This window comes from Somniosus microcephalus, chromosome 4 (assembly GCF_052327205.1).
Source record: "Somniosus microcephalus isolate GS21.2 chromosome 4, FLI_Smic_1.0, whole genome shotgun sequence".
NCBI classification, from domain to species: Eukaryota; Metazoa; Chordata; class Chondrichthyes; order Squaliformes; family Somniosidae; genus Somniosus; species Somniosus microcephalus.
The window spans coordinates 257,924,876-257,936,971 of NC_140990.1; the positions used below are offsets into that span (position 1 = coordinate 257,924,876).

Below are 12,096 nucleotides of genomic sequence, written 5' to 3' on the forward strand. Positions count from 1 at the left end.
CGAAAACCACCTGACACGCCCCAGCCTGCCCCCAATGGCAAAATCAAGCCCATCCAATCTAGCTAGCTGGCAGTCAATTCACTGAACCAAGATTGTGCTTTAGTTACCTGCACCCGCAGAATGCTGGTGCACTCATCAGCTAAATCTGGCTTTTTAAAAGGCTGCACTCTAATTTCCATTCACCCATGTTTCCTATTTTGCATGGTTTTAACCAATCATTGCTCCAATGGATATGTACATGAAGTGACCCAGGAAATTCTGGTGTAAATACCTCTCCAGACCATCAGCAGGCACAAGCATTTTCCACTGGTGTAAAAGCAGTGCAATTCACCACGTGGAATTTATAGGTCCTAGGCCCAGATCTCTGCCAGTGCAATTCTATACATAAACATTGTGATATTTTACTTTGGAATGTAAATGTGCAGAATATGACATTGAATGGATCAAATACAGGTGGGACACAACGGTGGCTTGGGCTACTGACCCAGTTTTCCTCCCTCCATGCTTTCAATCGCATTTCCCTGCAGTGTCTTCACTTTGTGGGCAAACACAAGCTGCTTTTTTCACTGCACTAATGCTGCCGATATATGGGTTCCCCTCAGTCAGTGGTGCACCGACAAATAAACTCATCGATTGTTCCAAATTCAACATCAACAGAGACCCAAAGTTTGCTCTGTGGAAGTGCCCAGTACACATTCAAGTCCCAATTTTAACCTAACCTGCCCCGCAGGAGCGAGGCAGCTTCAGGTCAGATGGTTGTTTTACACCCCGCCCAATTTTATATTCCACCAAAGTCAATGGACCCGAATCCCAACAAAACGTAAGAATGCCTAACAGTATAAACCCACACCCTACCAATCAATAGATACATAATCAGTGTGTTAAACTATTGTGTTTCTCCCCATTGCTTCTTCAATTATTCACACAATATAATTTATTGTCTCACAGAGTTTCAGGAGGGGAGCTGTTTGAGAGAATAATCGATGAGGATTTTGAGTTGACTGAGAGGGAGTGCATCAAATACATGCTACAAATTAATGAAGGGGTGCAGTTCATCCACAAGCAGGAAATTGTACATCTCGACTTAAAGCCAGAAAACATCATGTGTGTCAACAAAACAGGAGCAAGGATAAAGCTTATTGATTTCGGACTTGCCCGAAGATTAGGTAATGATTCCACTAAAATACCAGCTTTGATAACTTCGTCCTTGCTGTTTGATGTGAATCTGTGCATGAGTGATCCCACTAAATGTTGGTAGGCCTGAGAGATATCAGGTCCGTTATACCTTTCAGCCACGAGTCCAAGATAAGGCCTTATCTAAACCCTGTCATAGTGACTCACAATAACTCTTTTAAAACACTAATAATGTAGTTAACTCCCAGCCACTGTCAATTCAGAATTCAGTCAACTGCAAAGAAAGTGCCATGTTGCAGAAGACTAAAGCTTCTCCCATTCCCCATCCCTGGGGCTTATCCCATTCCCCATCCCTGGGGCTTATCCCATTCCCCATCCCTGGGGCTTCTCCCACTCCCATCCCTGGGGCTTCTCCCATTCTCCATCCCTAGGGCTTCTCCCATTCCCCATCCCTGGGGCTTCTCCCATTCCCCATCCCCGGGGCTACTCCCATTCCCCATCCCTGGGGCTTCTCCCATTCCCCATCCCTGGGGCTTCTCCCATTCCTCATCCCTAGGGCTTCTCCCATTCCCCATCCCTGGGGCTTCTCCCAATCCCATCCCTGGGGCTTCTCCCATTTCCATCCCTGGGGCTTCTCCCATTCCCCATCCCTGGGGCTTCTCCCATTCCCATCCCTGGGGCTTCTCCCATTCACATCCCTGGGGCTTCTCCCATTCCCCATCCCTGGAGCTTCTCTCACTCTCACTCCGCTGCCGTAACTTTGGTGGAATCCCTGTTTGAATCCATAAACAGGCTGCTCACGGAACTTTTGCCAAAGTTACCAGGGCAGAGCAAGAGAAGCCCCAAGGGAATTCCCGGCATTTAAGTGAATTAAAAAGTTTAAGGACGATAAATCCTGTGGCTTCTTGGGCGATTTGAGCCGGATGACAATAGTAACAGGGAGGGGCGGTGCCCCACAAGTGGCTGGTAGTGGGCTGCAGTATATTTGTGGGGCTAGAAGGAGCACTCCTGCTCCTCCTGGCACCACAAGAATTCCCCCAAAACAAGTTTCAGATTGTCTTGGGAGGGACCACTGATTAGGCCACTCACTGCCTGGTATAAATGGGAAGAGCATGCACAGTGCACACTCTGCCCATTTGTACCTGAAATTTACAGTTGGGGTCCTATGAACGGGTAGCACCCCGATTTGCATATGTAAGCAGCCTCCTACCTATTCCTGCCTATAGCAGCAGCAGCTCAAACGGACCCTCACCAGGAGGGGAGGGATGGGGGAGGAGGTCGCTTTACAGTTTAAGTGTACAACAGGCGGGCGATGGACCCCTGTTGTTAGTGCCATCAGGCCCAGGCACGGGCCTCATTTGGATGCTGCCTGCACCAAACCAGCACTTCAGGCCTTTTGGGGGAGGGGGGCGGCAGAAAATTGACGTTGCCAGGTGACAGTCAGATGGGACTCGCACCTGCAGACAACAGGCGAGAGTTTTTATGTGGGCCTCAGGAGGCGCATTCTTGGATAAAATTTACCTTTGTTTTTTTTGAGCGGCATCCAGTGGCCCCTTTAAAGACAGAGCCCATTGAATTTCTCAGAATGAGCCCTCCAACAAGAGTCAGGCCCCTCGTTAACATACTCCAATGATGAGAAGTTAAACCGAGGCCCCGTCTGCCCTCTCAGGTGGACAGAAAAGATCACATAGCACTATTTCAAAGAAGAGCAGGAACATTTTCCCTGGTGTCCTGGCCAATATTTATCCATCAATCAACATCACTCAGAAACAGATTTTCTGGCCATTGTCATATTGTTGTTTGTGGGAGCTTGCTGTGCGCACATTGGCTGCCACGTTTCCTACATTACAACAGTGACTACATTTTAAAAGTACTTCATTGGCTGTAAAGCGCTTTGGGACGTCCTGAGGTTGTGAAAGACACTACGTAAATGCTAGTCTTCCTTTCTTTTCGGGTGGGGGTGCTGTGCGCTCAATTACCGGCCAGCCTGAAAATGGCTGGATGTCCATATTGCAAACAAGAACCAGGCAAGCGGCAGCTGAAAATCGTCCTCAGTGTAATTTGATTTGGGTTTGTAACAGGTGTTTTTCCCACATTTCCTTTCCTAATCCCTCGGTTATGCATTAACACAGCTGCTTCATGAGTGCTTCACCTTACCACCTGTACTCCAGAATAAGGTGTGCTTCTGTCGTAGGGTGACATTGCTCTTCTTGTTTTACTTCCTGTCTTTACTCTCACCCCTCCTCCAAGAAATGGAGCAACTCACTGGCAAACCTTATCCGATATAGACAGTTAACTGAAATCTTTTGTAAGGCTAGAAATGAACTAGTGACCCTCTGGAAATGAGTAGTATATTGCCAGAACTCAATAAGGTCCTACATGTTTCAGCAGAGAAGGAAGCATTGGCGCACAACTTGATCTTTTTGCTGTTTCTTCCAGAAAGTACATCCTCTCTAAAGGTACTGTTTGGAACACCTGAATTTGTGGCCCCTGAAGTTATCAACTATGAACCAATTGGGTATGCAACAGATATGTGGAGCATAGGAGTCATCTGCTACATCTTGTAAGTTGAGTCAATTGCAACCTTGATGTGAGCCTGATTATATCATGGACTTATGCAAAATAGACATATATATAATTTTTATATTTTTATCAAAACAGACCCCCCCCCCATTTTTACCCCGACTATTTCTCAAACAAATCGTTAATTAACAGTTGTCATGAGTTGCGAATAGCTTTGTTTCACTTTTTTTTAATCAAAGGAAATAGTGGGGATAATTCTCACCTTCTCAGCCTGGGCAGTAATCTGGCAGAGTGTCTCTCACGCCTGTTGCGTTAAACCAATGGGCTGAAAATCTGATGGGTTTTACAACAGGTGGCCGATGAAGGTGGAAATCATCCCCAGTGTCTTTGATCCTAGATCTGATTGGTGTATTCACTTAAATTACTAATGAATGCATTGATGCAAATATGAGTGGTTTCCTTAATCTGAGCAAGCTAATTCTGTATCTATTTTGAATGTCTAGTTAAATCTTAACTAACAGGCACATTTGTCTGGAAACTTACAAACTTGTTGAATCTTTATAAACACAAACATATTTTCCTGTTAACTGGGTTGCATGAACTCTATCTTGCTCCACTCAGTAATAATGCATTCTATTTCTATATTATTTGTAATATTGCTCATTGGCATTTTCTTTTATTTGATCTTAGGATGTGGGTGGCACTGGCTAGGCAATATTAATACCATCCCTAGTGGCCCTGAGGGCACTAAGAGTCAACCTATGCTGGGACTGGAGTCACGAGTAGGCCAGAGCAGATAGGGATGGCAAGTTCCCTTCTTTGAAAGACATTAGTTAACCAGTAGTGTTTTTACAAACCAGCAGTTTTCATTGTCATTTTATTTGGTGCCAATTTCACAATTAGCCATGGTGAGATTTGAACTCACATCCTCTGGGTTTGTGAATACAATATTGTTAATTTAGTTTGAGAATGTGACTTCAAAGGAATTAATGGGTTAAAATGTATTTCTGAATCTGTACATCTGAAATCCTGCTATTTGATTTGGATGAGGACTCATTTTGAATTCCCTATGCTAAGGTTAACAGTATTATATCATATTTTGGTACAGAAAGCTATCGCACGTCTTCAGAAAATGTTTTTATTTACAGTAATTGACTAATTAGCGACTTTTCTTGACTGTGTTTATTTATAGATTGTCTACTTAATATTTGCTGAACATTTTGCCTCGTATTTCTGTTTTATTGCAAACAAAATTAGTTCTTCAGCCTGTGCAATCTGATCTGAGCTACGGATCCACAGTTGCGAAGTACATGTATCGTGCAAGTCTATGTTTATTCCAATAGCAGATCATTGAAGAGGTGAAATTGTTCATTCTTGAGTCACACAACTTTGCAATGATAGATTACTAAGCAGATACAACTTATGGACAATATTAGCTTACAGGAACTACTGTTGAACCATTGAGAGAAAAAATGGTTCTAAAAATACCTGAAATTCTAACAAAAATAGATCAAACCTTTGCCACAATAATAATATAGACAGTTTGTATTTTATAAATATAAATTTATTTAAAGCTTAGGATATGATTTTCCTGTTGTTGAAGTTCCCACTTCAAATGCTAATGCATCACTTGTATCTATCTATTATACGTACGAAGCCTTAATGGCCCAGAATTTGCTGGAGCGGGGCATTTTGCTGTGTGCCCAGGTTGTTAGATTTTTTTCCTTACCCTTCCGCTCGAAAATATTTTGCGCCACAAATTGCTGGACGTCCGAGCTGATAATGAGGTCAACGGGGCATCTGGGACCTTGGTGAGCGATGGAGCAACAGTAGATCTCCTGTTCACAATATATATAAATGATCTGGATCAGGGAATTGGATGCAATATTTCCAAATTCGCTGACGACACTAAACTAGGAGGAGGGGTGGGCTCTGATGAGGATGTCAGGAGGCTACAGTGCGATTTGGACAGGTTGGGGGAATGGGCGGATACGTGGCAGATGCACTATAATGTGGATAAATGCGAGGTTATCCACTTTGGGGGTAAAAACAGGAGGGTAGATTATTATCTAAATGGCAATAGATTGGGAGATGGGGAAGTGCAGAGGGACCTGGGTGTTCTTGTGCACCAGTCACTGAAGGAGAGCATGCAGGTGCAACAGGCGATCAAGAAGGCAAATGGTATGTTGGCCTTCATATCAAGGGGGTTCGAGTATAGGAATAGGGATACCTTACTACAGCTGTACAAGGTGCTGGTGAGACCGCATCTGGAGTATTGTGTACAGTTTTGGTCGCCCCATCTGCGGAAGGATGTTCTTGCCATGGAAAGAGTGCAACGGCGATTCACCAGGCTGATACCTGGAATGGCGGGAATGACCTACGAAGAGAGATTAAATAGTTTGGGCTTGTACTCACTGGAGTTTAGAAGATTGAGAGGGGATCTCATCGAAACATATAAAATTATGGCAGGCCTGGACAGGCTGAATTCAGAGAGAATGTTTCCAATGGCCGGGGAGCACAGAACCAGGGGCCACAGTCTAAAAATAGCGGGCAAATCATTTAAAACAGAGATGAGGAAGAATTTCTTCACTCAAAGAGTGGTGAGCCTGTGGAATTCCCTGCCACAGAGGGCTGTGAAGGCTAATTCAATAAATATTTTCAAGAGAGAATTGGATATATTTCTGAAGGCTAAGGGGATTAAGGGTTACGGAGAAAAGGCGGGGACGGGGTACTGAACTGGTAAGATCAGCTATGATCTCAGACGAAGATCAGCCATGATCTCATTGAATGGCGGAGCAGGCTCGAAGGGCCGAATGGCCTACTCCTGTTCCTATCTCTATGTTTCTATGTTTTAACTAATGAGATTTAAAGACAGAGAAAGAAGCAGAGGAATGACAGAGAAGGAAATAGGGTGAATTAGAATCAAATTATTTACAGAAAGAGAAATAAAGAGGGAAAGAACGATTGGATTAAGAGAGAGTAAAAAGAGACAGAAAGGAAATGTCAGATTTTTTTTAATTTTAAGTTTTAAATTTGAAACATCTCTAAGAACACTTTGCTACCTGCAGGAATGAGACGCCACAGTTTCAGTTGTTTCCTTTCTGAGCCGGAGAGGTTTAGTGGCATTGCAGGAACTTAAATCTCGTCATTAAAAGGGTCCTTATGTTGTTAAGTACCATCCTTTCTACAGCGAGTTTAATTCATTTTAACTGCGCAAATGCAGCAATTTCTTAAAACTCATTGGGAGGTTAATGGTGAGCTCCCGTTTTCGCGAGGCTAAGAGCGGAGTGGCACAAATCATCCAGCAACTTGTGGTGATTCACAACTCATGGGACATTTGTTCCTTGCCACAAATTACTGGGTTATTTATACACTAGTAACGGCGAGCGCAATAAACTTGCCATTATTTTCCCAACAAATTCAAAGCCATTGGGCTGGATTTTCATTGAGGAGGCGGGTAGGAGGCGGGACTACAACTTTCGGGGTTGTAGTCCCGCCTCCATCGAGTTGTAGCCAACCCACACGATTTTGACTTAATTGACCTTGTTGAGCCCACCCAGCGGGCTCAGCAGGCCAATTAAGGGCCACCCGGCAACAGGTGATGTCACAGATTGATATTTCATCTGTCAAGACCTTTTGACAGATGAAATATCAGCGTTTCACAGCTGTTTGAAGCTGTCAAACACTGACAATCTGCACTCCAAGTTAATTCCTTCCTCTCAGGATGATTTAGAGATCTCTCCGGAACAGAAAGCTGAATGCTGCAATTTTTGACAGATCGCAGCCATTCTGCTTTCTGTGCTGGTGAGATGAGGGACTCCCGAGACCTGAAGGAAGGAAGGCTGTAAAGGTAAGTAAAACTTCTTTAAACACTTTAAACACACCAAACACACTTACCTCTGCACTCATCACTCACCTGAACACCGGACATCTCGACCCCTCCAAGCCCTTCAGCCTGACGGTCCGCCTCGCTAATTTGGCGTGGTTTGGAGCCATCGAGAATCCCACACTTCAAGAATGAAAATAGGGATTAGGCTAAAAACTGCCTGTTAACTAACTGTTAACAGACAGTTAATTGGCACTAATCATCTTCCCGCCTCGGGGAGGCGGATCCCAGTGCGGGTCGGGTACCCACCTCCTTTGAAACTGGCATGGAGGCGGGTTGGGGGCAGGATGGGTTCGTGTTCCCCGATTTCAGGATTTTAACCCCCCACACGCCTCCAATCCCCCCTCCATGGCCCAATGAAAATCCTGCCCAGTGTCTCTTGGCTATTTTAAGCTTCATTCTGAAGATGGATCTTTCCATCAGGATAAAGCTGACAATTGTCTGTGTTCTCTTGCCTTGCCCTATCTTGCCTTGCAGTAAGAATTCCTTATGTTGGCTGGGCAAGATAGCATTAGAAGTTATGGCTCTTTCATCTGTTCTCTGCGCAAGAGAAAGGGTAAATGTTGATTTCATTTATCTTGAGCAGGGGAATGTTTTAATAACTAGCAGCTTAGCCATAGAGCTAGATATTATTGACTTTCTCTAAGTCCAGAAAGTGCGTTGGAGTGGAAAAATTAAACATTTCAGTTCAGTAATGGCCACCAATTTATAGTGATGTTAGATTTAGAAAAACGGTGATCTGTTCCAGTCATAAGCGCCTTATTGGTGTACCCGGTACAGTGCATGGAAGAACAAGTAGAAAAAGCTACCTTTTATTTATCATCAGATAATTTTTATATGAATCTATCTATCTATATATATAAATCGGTACTTCTGTCTGTCATTCTGTCTGTCTGTCTGTCTGTCATCGCGTGTGCGTCTGTCGGGTATGCGCTCGAAAGTTACAGGGCGTGCCTACGCGCGCGTTACCTCCAAAGAAAGCTTACGCTTCCGAGACGGTTTTAAGCATATTTACGTTTCGGCCGGGCTAAAATCGCGCCCGCAGTATCCCAAAAACCTTCAACGTTCCGCTCATTAGCATCTCATTATCCGCTCATTAGCGACAGAGTGACCTCGAGCTCGACCAATGGTACGCCGGGTTGCTGGCGTGTGCCGCCGGGCCAATCGGTGCGTGTGTGGCCGGGCCTTATCGTTCTGAACCGAGGTGAGTCGCCGCCATCTTGATTCCAAACTTTTCCTTTCTTTTTCCCGCTTTCTGCGTCTTTAAAAAAAACGTTGCTTTTAAAACACATATTGTTTTAAAAAAAAATGATTTAGAAACGAATTAACTTATCTAATCTCATTAATTTTCCTACCTTTCCCCGTTTTTCCAGGTAGGCCTCGAGCCTCGGCTTCTCCTTCGCACCCACGCCCGAGCTAGGCACCTCCCGGCCCCACTCGAAGGCTGGAGGGCCGAGCCTCAGCCCAGCGCCACTAGGGTGCGCGCGCAGCAGGAGCTGAGACGCGGCGTCTCTCTCTGGCTCGGCCGGGGGGCGGGGCTTGCTGAGCATCAAGCGTCACCCTGGCAACCGGCCCCCCGGCCGTCTCGCACAGCCGCAATCGGCGGTCTTCACCTCGGGGGGGGGGGGCGCGACCCTCGGGGGGGCCGCGACCCGCAGGGGGGGGGGGCGCGACCTACGGGGGGCCGCGACCCTCGGGCGGGGGGGGCCGCGACCCTCGGGGGGGCGCGACCCTCGGGGGGGGGCCGCCAAGCGTCACCCTAGCAACCGGCCCCCCCGGCCGTCTCGCACAGCCGCAATCGGCGGTCTTCACCTCGGGGGGGGCGCGACCCTCGGGGGGGCCGCGACCCTCGGGGGGGGGCCCGCGACCCTTGGGTCGGGGGGGGCCCCCCACCCTCCCTCCCCCCCCGCGCCCCCCCACTCCCCTCCCTCCCCTTCCCCCCACCTCCCCCTCCCCCTCCACTTCCCCCCTCCCCTTCCCCCCCTCCCCTTCCCCCCTCCCCTTCCCCCCTCCCCCCTTCCCTTCCCCCCTCCCCTCCTTCCCTTCCCCCCCCGCCCCCCTTCCCTCCGTCCCCCCCCGCCCCCCCGCCCTCCCTTCCCCCCACCGCCCTCCCCCCTCCCTCCCTCTCCCCCCCCCGCCCAGTCGCTCTCTCTCTCTCTCTCTTCCAACAACATGCCCTCGAAAAAGCCTCGGCACCGCCGGGCACTTCAGCTAGTCTATATATATAAATCAGTACTTCTGTCTGTCTGTCTGTCTGTCTGTCATCGCGTGTGCGTCTGTCGGGTATGCGCTCAAAAGTTACAGGGCGTACCTACGCGCGCGTTATCTCCAAAGAAAGCTTACGCTTCCGAGACGGTTTTAAGCGTATTTACGTTTTGGCCGGGCTAAAATCGCGCCCGCTGTATCCCAAAAACCTTAACATTCCGCTCATTAGCATCTCATTATCCACTCATTAGCGACAGAGTGACCTCGAGCTAGACCAATCGTACGCCGGGTTGCTGGCATGTGCCGCCGGGCCAATCGGTGCGTGTGTGGCCGGGCCTTATCCTTCTGAACCGAGGTGAGTTGCCGCCATCTTGATTCCAAACTTTTCCTTTCTTTTTCCCGCTTTCTGCGTCTCAAAAAAAAACGTTGCTTTTAAAACACATATTGTTTTTTAAAAAAATGATTTAGAAAGTAATTAGCTTATCTAATCTCATTAATTTTCCTACCTTTCCCCGTTTTTCCAGGTAGGCCTAGAAGCCTCGGCGTCTCCTCCGCACCCACGCCCGAGCTAGGCACCTCCCGGCCCCACTCGAAGGCTGGAGGGCCGAGCCTCAGCCCAGTGCCGCTAGGGTGCACGCGCAGCAGGAGCTGAGACGCGGCGTCTCTCTGGCTCGGCCGGGGGGCGGGGCTTGCTGAGCGTCGACGGTTACCCTGGCAACCGGCCCCGCCGGCCGTCTCGCACAGCCGCAATCGGCGGTCTTCACCTCGGGGGGGGGGCCGCGACCCTCGGGGGGGGGGGCCGCGACCCTTGGGGGGGGGCCCGCGACCATCGGGGGGGGCCGCGCGCGCAGCAGGAGCAGCTGAGACGCGGCGTCTCTCTCTCTGGCTCGGCCGGGGGGTGGGGCTTGGTCAGCATCATGGTTACCCTGGCAACCGGGCCCGCCGGCCGAGCCAGAGAGAGACGCCGCGTCTCAGCTCCTGCTGCGCGCGCAATCAGCGGTCTTCACCTCGGGGGGGGCGCAACCCTCGGGGGGGGGCCGCGACCCTCGGGGGGGGGCGCGACCCTCGGGGGGGGGCCGCGACCCTGGGGGGGCCCCCCGCCCTCCCTCCCTCCCTCCCCCCCTCCCCCTGCCTCCCTTCCCCCCCGCCCCCCCCCCGCCCTCCCTCCCCCCGCCCCTCCCCCCTTCCCCCCTCCCGCCCTCCCCCCCGCCCTCCCTTCCCCCCCTTCCCCCTGCCCTCCCTCCCTCCCCTCCCTCCCCCCTGCCCCCCTTCCCCCCTCCCCCCGCCCTCCCTTCCCCCCCTTTCCTCCCGCCCTCCCTTCCCCCCCTTCCCCCGCCCTCCCTTCCCCCTCCCTTCCCCCCTCCCTTCCCCCCCGCCCTCCCTTCCCCCCTCCCTTCCCCCCCCGCCTCCCCGCCCTCCCCTCCCCCTCCCCTCCCCCCCTCCACTCCCCCCCTCCCTCCCCTCCCCTCCCCTCCACCCCTCCCCTCCCCTCCCCCCTCCCCCTCCCCTCCCTCTCTTCCCCCCAGTCGCTCTCTCTCTTCCCCCCAGTCGTTCTCTCTCTCTCTTCCAACAACAACATTCCCTCGAAAAAGCCCCGGCACCGCCGGGCACTTCAGCTAGCATATATATAAAATAGCTCTTCTGTCTGTCCTTCCATCTGTCTGTCTGTCTGTCCTCTATACACTCAAAAGTTATACAGCATACCTACACGTGTGTTACATCAAAAGAAAGCTTACGATTCCGGAATGGTCATAAGCGTATTTACTTTTTGGTGAGACAAAAATTGTGCCGACGGTATACAAAAAACATTCAAAATTCCGCTCATTATCCGCTCATTAGCATCGAGTGACGTGAAGGTTGACCAATCGTACAGTCGAGCGACGCGACGCTCGACCAATCGCTGCGTCACGGGGGCGGGTTCATTGCGCGTGCGGGCGGGCCATCCTAGAGTCGAGTGACGTGATGATTGACCAATCCTACAGTTCAGTGACCTGACAGTTGACCAATCGGTGCGTCTGTGGGCGGGCCTAATCATTCTGAACTGAGGTGAGTGGCCACCATCTTAATTCCTAACTCTTCATTTCATTTTCCCACTTTCTGTGTGTTTCTATTCAAATCTACATTTCCAGCAAAAAAAAAGTTGCTTCTAAAAAACAAATTGTTTTTAAAAAAAAGTTAATTAAATAGTAAATCTTTTCTCTAAGCTCTATAATTTTCCTGCCTTTCACCATTTTTGCAGACCTCGAAGCCTGGGCCTCTGTTGCCCAGCCACGCCAGAGCTAGCCACCTCCCGTCCCGCTCAAAAAGCGGCCCGCGATCGCCGCCCTCTTTCTAAAGGCTGGCGGCGC

At 49.6% G+C, this 12,096-nt stretch overlaps 1 protein-coding gene across 3 annotated transcripts in view; it reads left to right on the plus strand.

Moving 5' to 3' along the window:
- The window catches only part of LOC147120408 (myosin light chain kinase, smooth muscle-like), a 604,168-nt gene that overhangs the window by 547,593 nt on the left and 44,479 nt on the right, over positions 1-12,096 (plus strand). For all 3 annotated transcript variants that reach the window (XR_015078189.1, XM_085986292.1, XM_085986291.1), the window contains exons 26-27: positions 949-1,166; positions 3,574-3,697. Coding sequence is in view for 2 of the 3 variants with exons in the window: in XM_085986292.1 (XP_085842418.1) it covers positions 949-1,166; positions 3,574-3,697 (342 nt within the window). In the remaining variant the exon portion in view is untranslated. The remainder of the gene's footprint in view (positions 1-948; positions 1,167-3,573; positions 3,698-12,096) is intronic.